Below are 19,527 nucleotides of genomic sequence, written 5' to 3' on the forward strand. Positions count from 1 at the left end.
AGAGTTGTTCAAATCCTCTGTTTTCTTATTAGTCTTCTTTCTAGATGTTCTATCTATTATTAAAAGTAGTGTATTGAAGTCTCCAACTATTATTGTAGAATTGTCTATTCTCTTGTACTCTTAGTTTTTACGTCATATATTTTGGGGTCCTAATATAGGTGAATATATATTTATAATTGTTATATCTTCCTGGTGAATTGACAGTTTTATCATTATATAATGCTCCCCTTTGTCTCTGGAAAAGGCTTTTTGAAATTTATTCTGTGGAATATTCCTTGCCAGTTTAAGATTTTGAATATTGTTTTTCTACTGTCAATTTAGAAAGGAAAAGGTACTTCTTGACTAAGTACCCGGGCTTTATATAAATTTCAGCCTATTGTTATAGCTACCATGACTGACGGTGATTGAGTTAATATTTAACATGGTTGCCACTGAGTTCTATAAATTCCAAGATTATTTGAATGCAAAGGTATAATAATGGAGAATCTTAGAGAAATACCTAATTGAAATATAAATTATTTTAATTTTCATCGGTATTTCATTTTAACCATTAACATTATAATTTACACTCTTGCATTTCAGGGAAAGGTGGCCCAGACAGCATGTATGTCAGCTTGTAAGCATTTGGCCACATCCTTGATGCATCTTTTGCTCGAAGCTGAAGTCAGACAGCTCACCTTGGGAGCATTACAGCAGTTCAACTTGGATGTCAGAGAATGTGAACGTAAGACAGTGAACCATCACTTTGCTTATTTGTCTTATCTCCATACTCACTTCCAAAATATATTTTAGGTCTGTGGGGCTCTTGTTCCTGATGGAGTCAAAGAATAGTTAGAGATAATTTAAGGGATATATGGAAATGGGGTCTATCTGCAAGCTAATTTGAGTACTCAAAAGTGCCTAGGCCTATACATAAAACAGAGAAGACTCCTGTCCACAAGGAACCTTGCAATCTAGAGAGAGATATAAGGCAGATGTGCATTTAATAGACACCAAATAAAACGTGATTGAGCCAATTACTTCAAAAGATTGCCGCTCCCAATAGTTTCTTTTATATTTTATATTTTAAAACTACGTTTATATCTTATCTGCAGGCTCTTCTTAGTTGGAAGAACCAATGGTGTGTGCATTTATCGGTCAGAAATGCTTTCTATTATAGGAAACAGAAAACATTAAACAGAGTGGTTTAAACAAATATGTTTTATCTTTCTCAGAGGCAATCACTTGCTGTATTGACTTAGCTGCTCAATGACATCATCATGGACCTAGGCACTTTTGATCCTTTTCCTCTGCCATCCTTAGGGTATGGACTTTTCATCCTCATATATTTTATATTCAGAAGAGACCCCACATTCAAGACAGTAAAAGATGATCAAACTTAACCTGTTCCTTTTATTAAGAGAATAAAAACCATTTCAGGAGACCCATAGCAAACTTCCCTTTATGCTTCATTGGCCAGAACACTGTCACATGGTCACCTAGCTCTAAGGGAAACTATGAAATTTGTATCCGGCAAAGTAAAAGAGGAGCATCATTTTTGGCATAGTTGATATTCATCATGAATATCCACTTGGGGTTGAACACAAAATTATAGTTTCATTAGGAAGGAAGGAGGAAGGAAAGAAGAGTGTGTATGGTTCACTGTGCTGTCCGTGAGAAATGAAGAAGAACGAAAATTTATAAGACTCCTGGAAATTTTTTTCTAATTCTAAGAAAATTAAAATAGTGTAAAATTATAGAAATACCATATGATCAAGCAATCCCAGCGCTAGGAATATATCCTAAAGAGATAACAGCTGTCACACAAATAGACATATGCACACCCATGTTCATTGCAGCGTTATTCAGCAAAAAGATGGAAACAACCTATGTGCCCATCAACAGATGAATGAATAAACAAATTATGGTGCATATACACAATGGAATACTAGACAATGATGAAGAATAATGAGGAATCCACAAAACATCTCACAACATAGATGAATCTGGAGGGCATGATGCTGAGTGAAATAAGTCAATCACAAAAGAACAAATACTGTATGACAACACTATTATAAAAACTGAAAAAAAGGTTTACACACTGAAAGAAATGATCTTTGATGGTTACAAGGGAGGGGAGGGGTGGAGGGGGAAATTATTAACTAGATGGTAAGTAAGTGTAACTTTGGTGAAGGGAAAGACAGTATACAATATAGGGGAAGTCAGCACAACTTGACCAAGACAAAGTCATAGAAGCTTCCTAAACACATCCAAACACCTTGAGGGACCGAGTTACTGGGGCTGAAGCCTGGGGACCATGGTCTTGGGGGACGTCTCGCTCATTTGGCATAACATAGTTCATAAAGAAAATGTTTTACATCTGACTTTGGTGAGTAATGTCTGAGGTCTTAAAAGCTTGCAGGTGGTCATCTAATATACATCTACTGGTCCCATCCTGTCCAGAGCAAAGGAGGATGAAGAAAACCAAAAACACAAGGGAAATATTAGTCCAAAGGACTAATGGACCACAATAGCACAGCCTTTACCAGCCTGAGCCCAGAACAACTAGATAGTACCCAGCTATCACCGCTGACCACTCTGACACCCTTGTAATTCACAACTGAAGTCATTCTGGAAATTCACCCTTCAGCTAAAGATTAGACAGGTCTGTAAAACAAACAGTAACACACATGAGGAATGTGCTTCTTAGATCAATTAAGTATACGAGACCAAATAGTCAACACTTGCCCAAAAGCAAAGACAAAAAGGAAGGAAGGGACAGGAAAACTGGATGAATGGAAATGGGGAACCTGGGGTGGAGAAGGGAAGAGTGTTCACACATCGCGAGGATTGCAGCCAATGTCACAAAACAATTTGTATATAAATTGTTGAATGAGAAACTAATTTGCTCTGTATACTTTCATCCAAAGCACAATTAAAAAAAAAAAAAGAAGACAAATGCAAAAGAAAAAAAAAAGTGTAAAATTACATGGGTCTGCTAACATGCCAGCTCCAGCTTTTTATTTTTACTGCTTATTGATTTCTCTTGGTTGATTTTTTTTTAATTATGGAAAAAATAATATATAATTTGCAATTTTATCCCAATAATATTTCTTACTTGAAAATCTACTTTGATATTAATATAGGTAATATGCCATAGAAGCCCTGGTGGCACAGTGGTTTAGAGCTACAGCTGCTAACCAAAAGATCAGCAGTTCAAATCCACTAGCTGCTCCCTGGAAACCCTGTGGGGCAGTTCTGCTCTGTCCTATAGGGTAGCTGTGAGCTGGAATTGACTTGACAGCAGTGGATTGGAATATGCCATAAAGCCATAAACTGAAATAATAAAAACTACTCAGTGAATATAAAACAAATGCAAGAGAAAAAAACGGGACAAAGTGTAGATGTTAAAGTAGAAAACAAAGAGTAACATGGTAGATTTAAACCCAACCATATTGAAAATTATATTCAGTATAAGTGGTCTAAACAGCCCAATAAAACATCAGATTGTCAGACTGAATAAAAAAGAAACAACTTACTATATACTGTGTACAAGAAAATTATAAAATAGGTTAAAAGAAAAGGATGGAAAAAGATATACCATGCAAACACTAATCATAAGACAGCTGAATGGAGCTATCCTCTTTATTTTGTATTTTAGTTATTGTTATTGAGTTTACAATATACATATTTTACTTAACACAGTATACCTTAAAATAATATTATACCTTTTTATGTTAGTGTGAGAATTTTACAACAGCATACTTTTCTTTTTGTATCACATATCCTTTGTGATATTGCCAAACATTACTTCTTCATGTTCTATAAATTCTGCAGTATATTGGTATGATTTTTGCTTAAAAGTCAGTTATCTTTTAAATAGTTCTTAAAGTGATTAAAATACATTTTATATTTATCCACATATTTACCATATCTAGCATTTTTCATTCCTTTGTGTGGACTCAAATTTCCATCTGAAATATTTTTTATTCTGCTCAAGGAGCTTCCTTTAACTTTTATTATAGTGCAGTTCTGCTGGTAGTAATTCTCTAAACTAAATAAAGTCTTTATTTTGTCTTCATTTTAGAAAAATATTTTCACTAAATAAAGAATTCTAAGAATTCTAATTCTTTCCTTTCAGTACTTTAAATATTTCTATACACTTTCTCTTGTCTCTTCAACTGTTGTTAAGATTTTCATCACTGGATTTTAGCCATTTATCATGATGTGCCTTTATGTGGTTTTCTTTAGCTTTAGCTAGTTATATGAGCTTAGATGTCCAAGTTTATAATTCTCATTAAATTTGAAAAATTGTGGCATTATTTCTACGAATTTTTTTCTCTCCCCTCCTTCTGAAATTCCAGTTACATATTTTTTAGACCACTTCATATTGTCCCATAGGTTATTGATGCTCTGTTTATTTTTTCAATCTTTATTTTTTTCTCTATATGTTTCATTTCTAATAGTTTCTATTGCTGTCTTCAAGTTCTTTGAACTTTTCTTTTGCACTATCTAATCTGCTATTAATTCATTCCAGTGTATTTTTTATTTCAGATGTTGCCTTTTTACATCTATATGAATTCTTTTTTGCTTTTTTTTGTATCTTTCATTTCTCTCCTGATTGTGCTCATGTTTTCATTTATCATCTTCACCATATGGAGCATTTTTGTAATAGCTATTTTAATGCACCTTTTTTGCTAGTCCCATCATCTGTGTATTTTCCAGGTCTGTTTCTGTTATTGATTTTTTTTTTTTCTTTCTGATTATAGGTCATGTTTTCCTGCTTCTTTGTACTCCTGACAGTTTTTTATGGGATGCCTGGCATTGTAAATTTTATGTTGCAGGGTGCTGCACTTTAGTGCATTCCTTTAAATAGTATTAGAGTTTTTCTGACATGCATTTAAGTTACTTGGAATTGGTTGGGTCCTTTGAGACTTGCTCTTAAGCTTATGGTGGACCCAGAGTCTTTAGTCTAGGGCTAATTCCACCCCCAATCCTAAAGCAGTGCCCTTTGGAGAGTTCTTTCCAATGTCCTGGGTATTAGGATATCTTTCTACTCTGGCTGGTGAGAGTATATGAGCACCATAGCTATTCTGACTATTCTTTTCTGGTGATTCTTTCCCTGGCCCCCAGATTAGTACTCACTAAGCCAAATATTCAACAGAACCCTTCTGTAGTTTTTCCTGAGTGGTCTCTCTTGTTGCTTCCTCCTCTCTGGCACTCTGCCTTGCAAATACTCAGCCCTCCAAATAGATTGCCTTGGACTCCTAAACTCTAATCTCTGCCTTTTCAAGTCAGTGAGACCACCATGTTCTGTTTGGGTCCCTTTCTTCCCCACTTGGAAACTGCCTCTAGGCAGGCTCACCTGGTTTGTTTTCCTTCTCTCATGGATCACAGTCCTGAATTGCCTGCTGTCCAATATCTAAAGCCATTCTTTTAGATACTTTGTTCATTTTCCAGGTTTGTTTTTTTTTTCCCTCTTACAGTGCTCTTACTGTTACTCCATCTTGGCCAGTAACAGAATCAGGTGAATGGCTTTCTAAGGTCTTTTTTATTTTTGCTTTGTAGAAGTAATATATGCTCATTGTGAAAAGTTTAGGGGAGAACAAGAAAAGGAAAAAAAGAAAATAAAAATTATGTATACTCTTGCCTTTCAGAAATAAGCATAGTCCAGGGATTACATCTGACATACTAATATCCAGAAGCAGAACTGTTTCTAGAATTCATACACCAGATTCTTTGTATGTTATTAGCCAGAATTTTTTCAACTATCTCTCTCCTAACCAATTATTGATCAGGAGAATAAAATCATAATGATTAGCTAGACCAATCAAGATTGAGTCTTGGAGCTGCGTATAAAGCCATCCTTCCCTCAGTCTTGGGGAGAAAGTAGAACCTCATTCTGCCATAATGGAAAAGAAAGAAAAAGGGTAAGCAACCAACCAACACCATTAGTTAAAGTCAATGATGAATGATTAAGAATGACTACATGACTACATTTTTGATAGAGCTAATAGATAAAAAGAAAAGGAGTGATAAAGCTGAGATGGATGAGCCTTGAGGAGGAGTGATGGTCTGGGAAAAGCACTGAAGAGTAAGGAAGATGTCCATCTTATGGCCTAATTCAGAAGTACATTTTACGTTTAAAAAAAAAAAATGAGCTGCTTCTACTTGAAGGAGTTGGTATTCTTAGGGGAGAATCAACTTTCAGTTAAGACTGAGAGGTAGATCATTTAATGAAAAAGTGTAAGACATAATAGTTTGTTCACTCTGCAGAAAGGGGTTCCAGAGAGCCAGTATGTTATCTGAAAAGCCATTCAATATTTGTAATAGCCTTTCAGATTTAGTGTCAGTTTGAGAGATCAATGTTTGTAGGGCATGACAATGCCATTAATAAACATATTACCACTGAAATTGTAATTTTTTTCCATATATCTTGGAACCACTAAGGTTCATTGATTTAGAATTTAATGTTTCATTTCTGATTGGCAGTATTTGTCTAACTGTCAAGAAATTTTCCATGGACATTTATTTTACTTTAAAAGAAAGAACTCTTTTCCATGTCTTTCCCTGTACATCCCCCTCATTTTTTTTTTCTTTACATGCTCAGTGGTCTATAAAAAATCTTAAAGAAATGATACATAAAATTCAAGTAACTATACAGAGGCGTATAAAAGCAGCCCCAAATGACAAGATAATTAACACTTACGTCTTTCTACCCAGTTGTGTGTGCATGAGGTATTTTCACTTTTGTCTGTGAGTCCTTGGAAGAACTGTATAGGTCCTGAAAGAAATTAAACTCTGGACAAGATAGAATGTGTATATACCTTGAGTATTTAGCTTTGAGACCTGGGCTGCCACTTCCTTAGAACCCAGATGTATAGTGGAATTATATGCATTATCATAAACCTGAGATATTCAGCTAGTACAATATAGTTAATTAAGAACACAGAATTTAGAGTCAGCTCAACCAGAAAAGGATTTAAGTCATCACTTACTTTTAGTGTGACCATGTGTGAATTATTTAACCTCTCACAGCACCATTTATGAAATAGGAATAATAATCGTATCTAATATTACAGGGATAGGGTCAGGATTTAGTGAGATATTTCATGAAAGGATTTATTTCATTGTGTGGCAAATACTAAGTATGCAGTAAATAGTAGCTACTCCTGCTGTTATCATTGTCATCATCTAGTAAATATCCAGCAACTCTCAGAAGTTCTTTTGTAGAACACTTGAACCATAGTTTGTGAATGAGGTTTGGAGAGACACCCTTTTACCTGGTATAAGAAATGAACTTTTTCCTTTTGGTGGTTGTCTGTCAAACTTCTGAGGTTGTCCAGAAAAATATGATCCAGACTTGATGATTTTCCAATTCCAGATGATGCTTTTGCAAGAAAGCAGTCAGTTGGCTGGCCTGTTTACTAGAGATAATAACTACTGCTTAGGGTACCATTATCTTACAGGAGTGGTGTTGTTAGGTAATTCTTACTGAAAGGTGATGAAACCAAGTACCTTTAAAGTGGAGGTTAGTGGGAATGTCAGAGTTGTGAAGAAAATATTCCTTTCCCTTTAAAAATTGACAGTGACCTCTGGGTTTTTCTGCTTTGTATGAATTTTCATCTTATGTCTCTATACATTTATATCTTATATTTGGTTTTGGATATTAAAGCACGGGATCTTGGCAGAGAAATAAGGTTTAAACAGCAGCAGGTGATTGCCTAATACTTATTTCCTTGATCAAACTTGGGCTACTGTGTCTTTCATGTACTAGAATGTTCATTCTTTGACTGTGTTTGGAATTTCCAAAGCTTTCTCTTTGTATATTTAAAGTAAAGAGATCTAGATTCATATTCCAGCTGAACTACTTGTTATCAGTGTTAATTCAGTAGGCTGTTTATTTATTCAACAAATATATATGGAGCCCCCACTTTGTGCAAAGTATCATGCTGGAGGCTAGAGATAAAATGGGAAATGTTGGAGGATTTTAAATAGGAGAGTGACTTGATTATATATATTTTCAGAAGGACTCTGCAGTTGTCAGAAGGCTCAGAGACCAGTTAGAAGGCTGCTGTAGTAGTCTACAATAGAGATGATTTGGGAGCTTTAGCAGATATCTTTATAATAATTCAAGTCATAGGAGTGAATGAGTTCATTCATTTAACCTTCCTGAGCCCATCAATAAACTGGAAGTACTAATCCCTGCTGTATTTGTCACACAGAGCCCTGGTGGCACAGTGGTTAAGAGCTCAGGCTGCTAACCAAAAGTCGGCAGTTCAGATCCACCAGCTGCTCCTTGGAAACCCTATGGGGCAGTTCTACTCTGTCCTATAGGATTGCTATGAGTCAGAATCAACTTGGCAGCAGTTGGTTTTTTGGTTTGGTATTGTTATGAAGTCAAATGAGATAGTATATGTAAAATCATTTGTAAACAGCCATGAAAATGTTACTGTAATTACCACTTCTGTATCCATATTCCTTTATGTGTTTTCTTACTTTTGTTACCACTTCTACTGTTTTATGTTTTATAATGTTAAGTATTTTCAGTTTTTATTTATCTCCTCAGCTCCTTAAATTATTCAGAAGATTGGTACATTAGAAGTATAACATAGTGAAACCCTATGCTCAAATAGGGCACATTTGGTTGCAAGGAAATACGTGGGAATTGCATCTTTTTAAACATAGTGAGTCATCTTTAAGTCACCCTACATAATTTCCCAGAACCTATCAGTCTTTTGCACAGAGCAAACTGGGTACTTGGACAGGAAGGTAATAGAATGCATCCTGCCAATTTCTGTCAGTTTTTTGGTGGTCATGTTAACCTGGCCTTTGATTTACTATTTTGCAAAGGAATGAGAGACTCCAAAGCCTTCCGTATCACCCTTCCTACCATAATAGCCCTGATTCTACAGAAAACCATTGTGGAGAGTCTACCTAAACTCTGGATTTGCAGAAAGAACCTCAGTGTATCTCACTGAGCCTATCATGATTAAAATAGTGGCAGAACACCACTTATCATTTAACCTCCCTAAGTCTCCACTTTGACTGACAAATCCCATGGCTTTCTGCATCCCTAATGAATTACTTTTAGTTCAAAGCCGGTATTCAGTAGTTCCTGAAAAGTTTGGACATTTCCATTTCTTTGTATATGTTGTTGTTGTTATAGTTAATTGCCTTCGAGTCAGTTCCAACCCGTGGTGACCCTATGTGTTTCAGAGTAGAATGTCTCTATAGGGTTTTCTTGGCTGTAATCTTTATGGAAGCAGATCACCAGGCCTTTTCTTCTGTGGTACCATTTGGTGGGATTGAACTGCCAGCCGTTAGATTAGTAATCAAGTGCAAACCATTTGTACCACCTAGGGACTTCTGTATATTGTCACTAAATTAAATGGCTGCAAGTCCCTCTCTCCTCTGACTCAGATGTGAAATGTTTTAGCAAATATGAGTCAGTCAAACCTTTATAGTCTTATTTGTGATTTTGCCACTGGGGTTTCTGACCTAAACAATCTTTATGAGGAGATCTCTCTGAACCGTAAGTACCAGACCCAAACAACTGCCAATTGGATAACTATACCCACTTCTTTTATTTTCTCCATTACTTGAGCCCAGCTATCCTTGACTTTCGATTTCCATATACTTAATTATCCACATTTGGTAATCTCTTCCAAATGCCAAGGACAGGGAAGAGAGGAGAGCCCTTAGGACCCTGGTGGGAAACATAATATAATATGTGACAGATTTGCATCACCAGTCTTCTCTTGCAGCCTTTGAAGTTTATATTATGCAAAGGGAGTTCTGGCCCTTAACTAGCAACTAAGTCGGTGCTAAACTCAAATCTGCATCAGCCAACCAACCAAACTATTAAAGTAACTACTAGCTAGTTCATTAAATCAAGCCGCTCCACTGAGATTCCGTATAGTAATTAATTTGCCAGTCTAAAATTATGTTTATTTGTCCTTGAATCAGTAGTGCAAAATCATATCCACACAGTTTTCCCTGTTTCTTGCTGAGGTTTTCCAGCAAACTCTTACATTTTCTTCTGCATAGAATTCCTTTCTTACCTACTCTGATTTTGTGCATCACCCTTGAGCCCATGTTGTGTTTAGATCCTACTCCCACCACATAATTCAGTAAGGGAGCAAGCATAGCAGAATAGAGTGTACTCTTCTCTGGCAAAGGGAATGCAATGGAGAGCATTTTGGAGAAGACTGAGGGGTCAAGGTTCCACAGTTTTTCTGACTTCTCCCAGATATCATTGTTCAAGTTCCAAGTCAGTACTCTTGCATGTATCAAGGAAATGTGGTGAGGTTATAAAGGCAGCTGGAGTATCAGTTCATAACTTGAAAGATCAGTGTATGCACTTGATTTGCAGCTCACTCAGGTATCCGGCTGCAGGCAGATTACTGTCATAGAGCTTCATAATGACACTATGTTTTCTTGGATTCTTGAGCTGGGCATTCTAGGAAGGACCAGAGTTTGCCCCTTTTTTGTTATAAGTTGCCCAATGTGGTTAAAAGCAATTACATGACTCATATTCCTCAATCTCATTAAATTGATCAATAGTAGCAGGACCTGATCTTCGAATGCCTCACCCTCAGTGGAGACTTGTTTCCAGGTGACTTCAGTTAATTCCTTAATTATGAACTTGGCTGTCACATTCCTTAGACTGCTGGCTTTCCATCCTGGGAAATGAGGGGAAGTCTCAATACCCTTTGCCCTGCCATCACCCTGCTAACCAATTCCAAACATTCTACTTTTTCTCGAAAGCCTTCTGTTTACCAGCTTGTTCCCCAGTAGTGATTGTCTTAAATAAAGTGTGTTTGTTTACAACAAATCAAAATCTACTCAAGCTAGTTCAAGAATAAAGGAGGGCTTATTTTAAATATATGGATCTCATAGAATCCAAGAAAAAGGTAAACAACAGATCCATTAAGGCAAGGATCATGTCTGCCCTGCTTACTACGGTGTCCTTGGCATCTCACATAGTGCCTGATATATAGTACTTGCTTAATAAATATTTATTGAATGAATAAAAACTACTCCGTTAGCAGCTGCCTCAGTTTCTGGATCTCTTCCATCAGCTCTGAAGATGGGAGGCATAGAGGTAGGAAGTAACTGAGAATGGAGGACAAAAGATGCAAATAGCAGAGCAACCTGGAGTGTGGATAGGGAATATTCTCTTAGAAGGGTGCACAACTGGAGAGTCGACAATTGGCAAAGCACATACGTCCTACAACCAACTTCTATGGATTATAAAGCATCTATGCCACCAACAGTCAATCCTCAATGTATCAGCTATATAATACATAATAATTAAAGTCTTAGGTTATGGAAACAGACAAATTGGACTTTGAAACCCAGATCTTTAATTTAGTAGCTTGGGCATACTTAACTCCTTCCCTAAATCTCAGTTTCTTTGTTTGTAAAATGAAGTTACAGTTGTACCTATCTCATAGACTTATTGTGATGAGTGAGTAATTACACATAGTAAATGTTCAGTAAGTGTTAGCTACCATCATCATTGTCACTGTTGTTGTTGTCATCATCACAAAGAACACTGGGTTGGAAGTCAGGAGATTTGAATTATAACCTCAACTTTGCCAACAACTACCTCTATGGTTTTGGGAATTTATTAAACCTGTTTGAGTTTGGGGATCCTGATTTATAAAATGAGAAAACTGGAGTCTATGATTTATGAATTTACATTTAGTTTCAAGATACTAAGATTTATCATGGGAGGGGAGACTGAGTAGATATTTTCGTGTCTGTGGAGTTGTTATAAAGATTAAATGAGATAATATATGTGAAATGCTTTACACATCCTAGTACATAAATAAATATTTGTAAGCACTAAACAAATAGTAAGTATTTTTATTATAATTTTCATTACAGTTAAGTATAATGCCATGTTTCTCAGGGGACTTAGAGTATATAGAAGCAGAAAGCCGACTTTGAGTGATGGCTGTCTGGGGCTCTTGTAAATTCAGTGGCATCAGAATAAGGTCATTAATTTTTTTCTAAAATAATTATTTTAGGCAGAATTGTCTCCAAGTCTGCTTTATACTGTTTACTTTTGGATATTGTTGGTTTAGGAAGAAAGTCAAACTGTCTACTGTATTCAAGACCTGAAGCACTACAGTATTGTGGTAGAGTTGTCAGTGTGGCTGTGGGTAAAATCAGAGTTGTCATGATGAAACATGTTAGTTAAGCAGTCTTGAACCTCAGAGGAGGCTAGGGAATATGAATACATTTCTTTTGGAAACTTTGGTATCTGGATGTGAATACTGGTAGATGTAGATTTTAAAAAGAAAAGTTAGCTCTCTTTGAAAATGTTAAATACATCCTGGAAACATTAAATCATTGTACAAAATGGCACCATTTCATACTAAGGGATTCTTGTGAAAAGTTTTAATTTTCTTTCTTTACAATGAAAGTGTATTTTTTTCTACGTTATCCGAAGAATACTTTTCAAATTGTGTCTTAGGCATTTTTTGTCTCCTCTAATTTCAAAAGAGAGCCGTCTTAAGAATGTAAGTTTAGATAGAGACAAATGGAAAAGGTTTGAGCCCAGCAAAATTTTAAACCTCATATCCTTGGTTATATGAAAATAACAGATGCCTGTTTTGTTAGAGGAAATACAGTGCTTGAAGATGCAAATTTCCTATGGGTAGACTGCTGAAGGTCATTTTGTGTGTTTTATTATCATTGATTTCAGATTCCTTAGCTGCTGTCCTCAGCCTCATCCTTCTGAATTATAATTTTAAAGCAAGCTTTCTCTTTCTGCCCTCTTCCATCTGAGAAACATTAAGGACAGAAGATTGATGATAGACTACAAAATAAACTTGTTTCCTATAATTTCCAGTGCTCTTCACACGTAAAATTCTAAGGATAATTAGTTGCTGTTGCTTTAATATGGTGAAGACAATAACGTGTTCCCTGAGACACATTTCATGGCTAATGAATTTTGTCTTTTGGTTGATCAACTAGTTAATGGAATCAGAAAATTATTTTGTTAAGATTCTTTACAATACTGTTTTCATTCTCTGCTGGAAATATATATGGTTTTGGGTAGTCAGTCTTTGGAAAAACATACACTTCTTTATTCATTTTATCATTTGGTTTCTCCATTTATCAGTTCTATTCTAATTCTTATTTTGATGTAATATTTACTGTGAAACTTACAGGTTTGTGAGGGAGAATCATTGAGCTGACAATTGTGTATAAATACAGTAATCAGCAGTTCATTCCTTCTCTGTGCTCCTTGTTTTCTCTACAGGACCTGGTACACTGAGATATTTTATACAAGAAATCAGATTTAAAACCTAAGTGTAGTGGGAATTTGTAGGATAATGCATATAGGGGCCATAGTTGGGTATCATTTTCTCAAGCACATAACTTTCACTCAATCTATGCAGAAACCTCTACAAACTTATGGATTGTGTGGCTTTGTGTCTCCCTCACCTCCCAGGCCCTCAACAGGTATTTTTATAAATAGTATTGAGCTTGGATTCTCATCTGAAATGGTTTGGGAAGAGCAAAAACTGCACATTTCCTTCCATCAAAAATAAGCAGTACAAAAGCCTTGCTTTTTCTGCTGTTGTCTTCCCACGCTTACAAGTTTTGTCAGTACTAGGTGATATGCTTTTATGATGTGCCTTTCTTAGCTTTGGAAAACCCAAATAGAAGGCCTCTGCCATTAAGAATGGCAATGCCACTTCTCTTTGACTACAGATGATAGAACCTGTCCCCTCTGGGAGGGCTTTTCTAAGACAAGGGTCAGTGAGTAGTGCCCACTCAGCAGTTAGTTTGGTTTATAAGCTGAAGTTCCTTGAATTCCAGGAGATAAGGCATTGTCTCTCTGAGCCCATTGCCAGACACCTGGTCATTTGATAGTAGGTGCTGCCAACCTGAGCAGTGGGGGCAGGCAACCTGCTTCTCCTCCCCGTGGCCTGAGATGCCATCCTTGTCAAGAAAATGAAGATGGATCATGCTGCTCTAACCTTGTTATACATCACTGTCAAGCCCTGCTATTGGCTTCCAGAGATTGGCCAACACAAAGTACCTTCTCTAGCAGCAGATGTTACCTTGGATTCTTTGTGGGGGACATTGGTGATGAGGGAGTGCAAAGGACCTGCTACATAGAGGATCATAATTCCCAATTAAGCGTCTTTTTCTGTGGCAAATTCTCTCAGTCCCCTGAAATTGTGTCTGGCTATTTGGTAAATGTGTTACTCGTCACAGTTCCAACAAAGGACAGTGACTGGTTCTTCTTTGAAATTGTTTTGATTTTTTTTTTTTTTTCTGGTTTTAGTTCAAGTAAATTTTTGTTTTAATTGGGAAGATCTGACTTAAACAACCAAAAGGCCATTTTATTGCATGGCTTTGAAAAGGATCCGCTTTTTTTTTTTTTTTTAATTGTTATTCCAAATTTGGTGCTTCTTCCCTCTTTCTCTACATTTTATTTTTAGCTGTTTGAGGATTCATTTCTTATTTTTTCTCAACTTTGAGACCTTATATACTTTGAAAGTTTCAGGAGCCAGAAAGATTAAGAGATGCCATTTCAAAGAAGAAAAATCCAAAAAGTATATTGTGGTTATTGCTACTTTCATGTCACTAGACCACAGTTCCAGACTTGATAAACATGAATTTCTTACTGTTTGAGGGGTACATCATAGAAATTTCTTAATCTCCAAAGCTTTTTTACTGTTTATTTATTGGAAACTTCCTAAAAGCAATTATTTAAAAATTTTCATTAATCCCCATGATTTCCTTGTAAACACCTAGGCACATTTTCAAGGACTAAAGAACCAGTAGAAACAACAACAGCCCATCTTAACCATTGCAAACCAGAAACCTCGTCATTAGCCCCAGAGCAGTGTTTGGCCATCCCGTTGTGCTGTATCAACTAGACCCATCTTCTCAGCTGAAACTATTTTATTTCTTTAGCACTGCTGCCTCCTTTCATCAAGCCATTTGTGCCTTTCTTTTACTCATTTAGGCCAGTGTCTTAATGTCTGTAGTAAGCTAGAGTCTCTCAAGAATATTTGATGCATTCACTGTTTTTGCTTGTCTCCAAGTGTTTACACTGGGGCATTTTATACATTTCATATTTTCTTTTGCTCTCACTTCATGTCTTTAGGGGTGATGCCAGTAAACTATTTATTTTAAATGGTCCATTTTATAGGGTGTAAACCAGAAAACCATTCTAAATGCCATGTCTGTTTAAAAATTATTTTAATTGTGGAAAGTTGACAGACTTTCAGTCACATCTGCAAGAACCCCTCATAACTTTCTAATCTCCCTACTGCCTTTGGATAGAACAACACCTGATACATCTCAAGCTTATTGTTGAAAGTCCTAATTTTTATAAGATATTTAAAAGACAAATTTTCATGCCTTCTCATCATTATCTGCTCTAGCATTTTAGCATCCAAAAGATTCTGATTTGCGTTCTGCTGTTTTAATTAAACAATCTATTTAGTCTGCTTTTAGTGTCACTGATTTTTAAAAAATTGTCTTCTTTCCCTGTTCCTTTATTTTATCTAATTGTGTGTGTGTGCGCTTGCATATGTGTGTGTGCATGTGTATGTATATGAGTATATGTAGAGTTGGAGGGAGGGAGAAAGAAAGAGAGAGAGAAACAAGCTCAAAAACCGCCTTAACATTCTCTGTTTCATATTTCTAACATTGGAATTTAGAAAATGTGAAAACTGTATGATTGCTAGCACTTGCATTTAGAAAAGCTGAAGTTTTTAGACACTAGTGAATCAATTGCTCATGTGTAAGTTCAAGCTGAAGCTGAAGAAAATCAAAGCAAGTCCACTAGGGCCAGAGTATGACCTTGACTACATCTTTCCTGAATTTCAAGACCATCTTAAGAATAGATGTGATAAACTGAACACTGGTGACCCAAAACTAGAAGAACTGTGGGAAGAGTTCAAGGACACATCATACACGAAGAAAGTGAAAGATCATTAAAAAGACAGCAAAGAAGGACAAAACCAAAGTAGATTCCAGAAGAGACTCTGAAACTTGGTCTTAAGTGCAGAGTAGCTAAAGCAAACAGAAGAAACGATGAAGTAAGTAAAAGATAAACAGGAGATTTCAAAGGGCGGCTTGAGAATACAAGGTAAAGAATTATGCTGAACTGTGCAAAGACCTAGGGTTAGAAAACCAAAAAGAAACAGCACCGTCAGTATTTCTCAAGCCTCAAGTTGCAATGTAAAATATTCTGTGGGTAAAAAGAGGAGCCCTGGTAGCAGAGCGCTCAGCTTTTAACCAAAAGATTGGCAGTTCAAACCCACCCAGCAGCTCCATGGGATAAAGACTTGGCAATCTGCTCCCATAAAGATTATAGCCAAGGAAACCCTATGAGGGTCACATGGGATCGCTATGAGTCGAAATTGACTTAGTAGCACCTAATAACAACAGCATGGGTAAAAAAAACTGAATGAGATAGGAAATATCAAAAGAAGATGGAAGAAATTCACAGTCACTGTACCAAAAAGAATTGGTCAAAGTTCAACCATTTCAGTAGGCAGCATGTGATCAAGAACTGCTGGTACTGAAGGAAGGCATAAAAGCTACACTGAAGGCATTGTTGAAAAGACTCCAGAAATCAACAGAGTAACAGTTGAGATTCTTCAAAAAATGAATGCAACGCTGGAAGTGCTTTCTTGTCTATATCAGGAAATCTGGAAGACAGCTATCTGGCCAACTTACTGGAAGAGATCCATATTTGTGCCCATTCCAAAAAAAAGTGATCAAATGGAATGTGGAAATTATTGAACAATGTCATTAATATCATGTTAGTACAATTCTGCCGAAGATAATTCAAAAAAGACTGCCACTGTTCATTCCCAGGGAGCTACCAGAAGTTCAAGCCAGATTCCGCAGACGATGTGGAACAAGAGATATCATTACTATTGTCAGATGGATCTTGGCCAAAAACAGAGAATACAAGAAAGATGTTTCTCTATGTTTTATTGACTATGGGAAGACATTCGACTGAGTGGATCATAACAAATTATGGATAACATTTCAAAGAATGGAAATTTCAGAATGCTTAATTGTACTCTTGCAGAACCGGTACATGGATCAAGAGGCAATTGTTTGAACAGAATAGGGGAATACTAAACCCACTGCTGTTGAGTCGATTCCGACTCCTATGACCCTCTAGGACGGAGTAGAACTGCTGCATAGGTTTTCTTAGGCTGTAAGTCTTTACAGAAGCAGACTACCCCATCTTTCTCCTGCAGAGTGGCTGGTGAGTGCAAACTACCGACCTTTTGGTTAGCAGCTAAGCTCTTTAACCATTGCACCACCCCAGCTCCTTAAGGGGATACTGCGTGGTTCAAAATTGGGAAAGGTATGTTGCAGGATAGTATCCTTTCACCTTACTTATTCAATCTGTATACTGAACAAATAATCCAAAAAGCCAGGCTATATGAGGAAGAACATGTCATCAGAGCTAGAGAAAGACTCATTCACAACCTGAGATATGCAGATGACATAACCTTTCTTGCCGAAATGAAGATGACTTGAAGCACTTACTCATGAAGGTCAAAGACTGCAGCCTTCAATATGGATTACACCTGAATGTGAAGAAAGCAAAAGTCCTCACAACTGGACCAATAAACAACATCATGATACGTGGAGAAGAAAGTGAAGTTGTGAATTATTTCATTCTGCTTGGGTCATCAATCAATGCCCATAGAAGCAGCTGTCAAGAAATCAAACGACATATTGTATTGGGCAAATCTGCTGCAAAAGACCTCTTTAAAGTTTTTAAAAACAAAGATATCACTTTGATGACTAAGGACCAAGCCTTGGTCTTAGGGCCTACCTTTCCGCTCTGACTCACTGGAATCTTATTGTTAACTACTGCCTGTTATGGATGGAAACAAGGTGTAGCATAAGTCCCTGCCCAGACAGTTAACCAGTGAAAAGAGTTCGCTACTCCTCCATAAAAAGCATTTCTGAGGGCTTTTCAACAAGGACCATTTTAAAGACAGTGGTGCTTTTTACTTGAAATATTCATTTATCTCCTATACCTCCTAGCCTTTAGGCTGTTCCTTATAAAACGCCAGTCTACCATGGAAGGAAGTTGCTAATGTACCTTAAAAAACAATTCTTTTTTATTTCATTTTCTTCAAACTACCCTAAATTAGTTATGTCCTCCTTTCACTTGGCAGCGCCTGGGAGTTAAAATGCCTTAGAGCCTCTTCTAGAGCTCCTATTGTGTCTGAAGTGAATTTCTTGCCCCTTATGTAATAACTCCCAGCTTAAGGTCTGAGGCTTCATTAGCAGAGATTCTCTTCTCCTTTTTTTCTTTTTGTGTTTGTTTGTTTGTTTGTTTTAAAGGAAAAGAAAAAAGGGCCACTCCAAACTGCCGAGTGGCAAATTTGTGTTTTAAAGTACTGACCTCTGAAAATAAATTTGTTAACCTTATAAGCATAATGGCAGACCAGTATTTATGTTGATACTGATCTAATACAAACATTTAACATGGATGTGGGATCATTGTTTTAATACTTTGCATTAAAATCCCATTCTTCGGAGAAAAATTCCCAGCTAATACTAAATCAATTCTATGAAGCAAAGAATGAAAACTAGAAAATATAGAAATTGTAAACTTCCTCTTGGCAAGACTTGCAGAACTTTTTACTATGCCTTATTGAAAATGAGCTATAATAATGAAGAGTGCTTGTTTCAATTTAATATCTTTAAGTTTCCGATTCACTGAAGAAGTGGCCATGTAGGGGAAAACGACTGTTTTAATTTTATTGTATCCAAGTCCAGTAATTTTCACAAGTTGATTAATTTTTCTAGCACACGTATGGCTGTAACCAAGATATTAAAATGGACCCAGTATCAAGTTATGTTGCACTTGATCTGAATTGGACCTCAAGAGTATATCTTATTCAGAGGACGGGGCCAAGATGGCGGAGAAGTCAGATGCTTCCAGTAGACACTTTTACATCAAAGACCCGAGAAAACAAGTGATTCGATTATGTGTGGCAATCTGGGAGCCCTGAACATCAAAGGCAGAGCTGAGGAACCTGACTGAGTAGCAGGGAGAGAGAGAGATGGTTCAGAAGCATCGAGGAGTTGCCAGACCTGACCCTGCAAGAGCCTGAACCCCTCAGGCCTGAGCAGCTCATGGGCGAGTGGTGAGGCAGGCAAGCAGTGATGCTCGGGAGGTGCGTTTTCCGCACCAGGAGAGACCCACACCAGAGAGTCCACATGACCACCCAGAACCAGTGAGAAGCAGCCCTCATCGGCGAAAGATAAGTGCTTGCGTATGGCTTACCGTGCGGATCGAAAACACCCCCCTTAGGGAAAAACCTCTTTCCCATTTACCTCCCCACACCATGCTCTGCACTGGGTCCCAGACCGGCTTCAGCAATTGCTGAGTCCCCTGGGCCGGAAGTAGGATCCATCACACGCCCGGAGCCATTCTCCCTGCCTTGGAGAGTGAACAGACTAACAAATGGGAAAAAATAAACTGCTCACTCCCTTAAGCCAGCAACCCAGGGTAGGCAC

General features: G+C 37.0%; 1 protein-coding gene across 4 annotated transcripts in view; it reads left to right on the forward strand.

The window, feature by feature from the left end:
- The window catches only part of EXOC6B (exocyst complex component 6B), a 738,950-nt gene that overhangs the window by 514,280 nt on the left and 205,143 nt on the right, over window positions 1–19,527 (forward strand). For all 4 annotated transcript variants that reach the window (XM_023732748.1, XM_004369208.2, XM_023732740.1 and 1 more), the window contains one exon: window positions 583–724. In XM_023732748.1, coding sequence (XP_023588516.1) covers window positions 583–724 — 142 coding nt within the window. The remainder of the gene's footprint in view (window positions 1–582; window positions 725–19,527) is intronic.

The sequence above is a fragment of the Trichechus manatus genome, unplaced genomic scaffold, assembly GCF_000243295.1.
Source record: "Trichechus manatus latirostris isolate Lorelei unplaced genomic scaffold, TriManLat1.0 scaffold00004, whole genome shotgun sequence".
NCBI classification, from domain to species: Eukaryota; Metazoa; Chordata; class Mammalia; order Sirenia; family Trichechidae; genus Trichechus; species Trichechus manatus.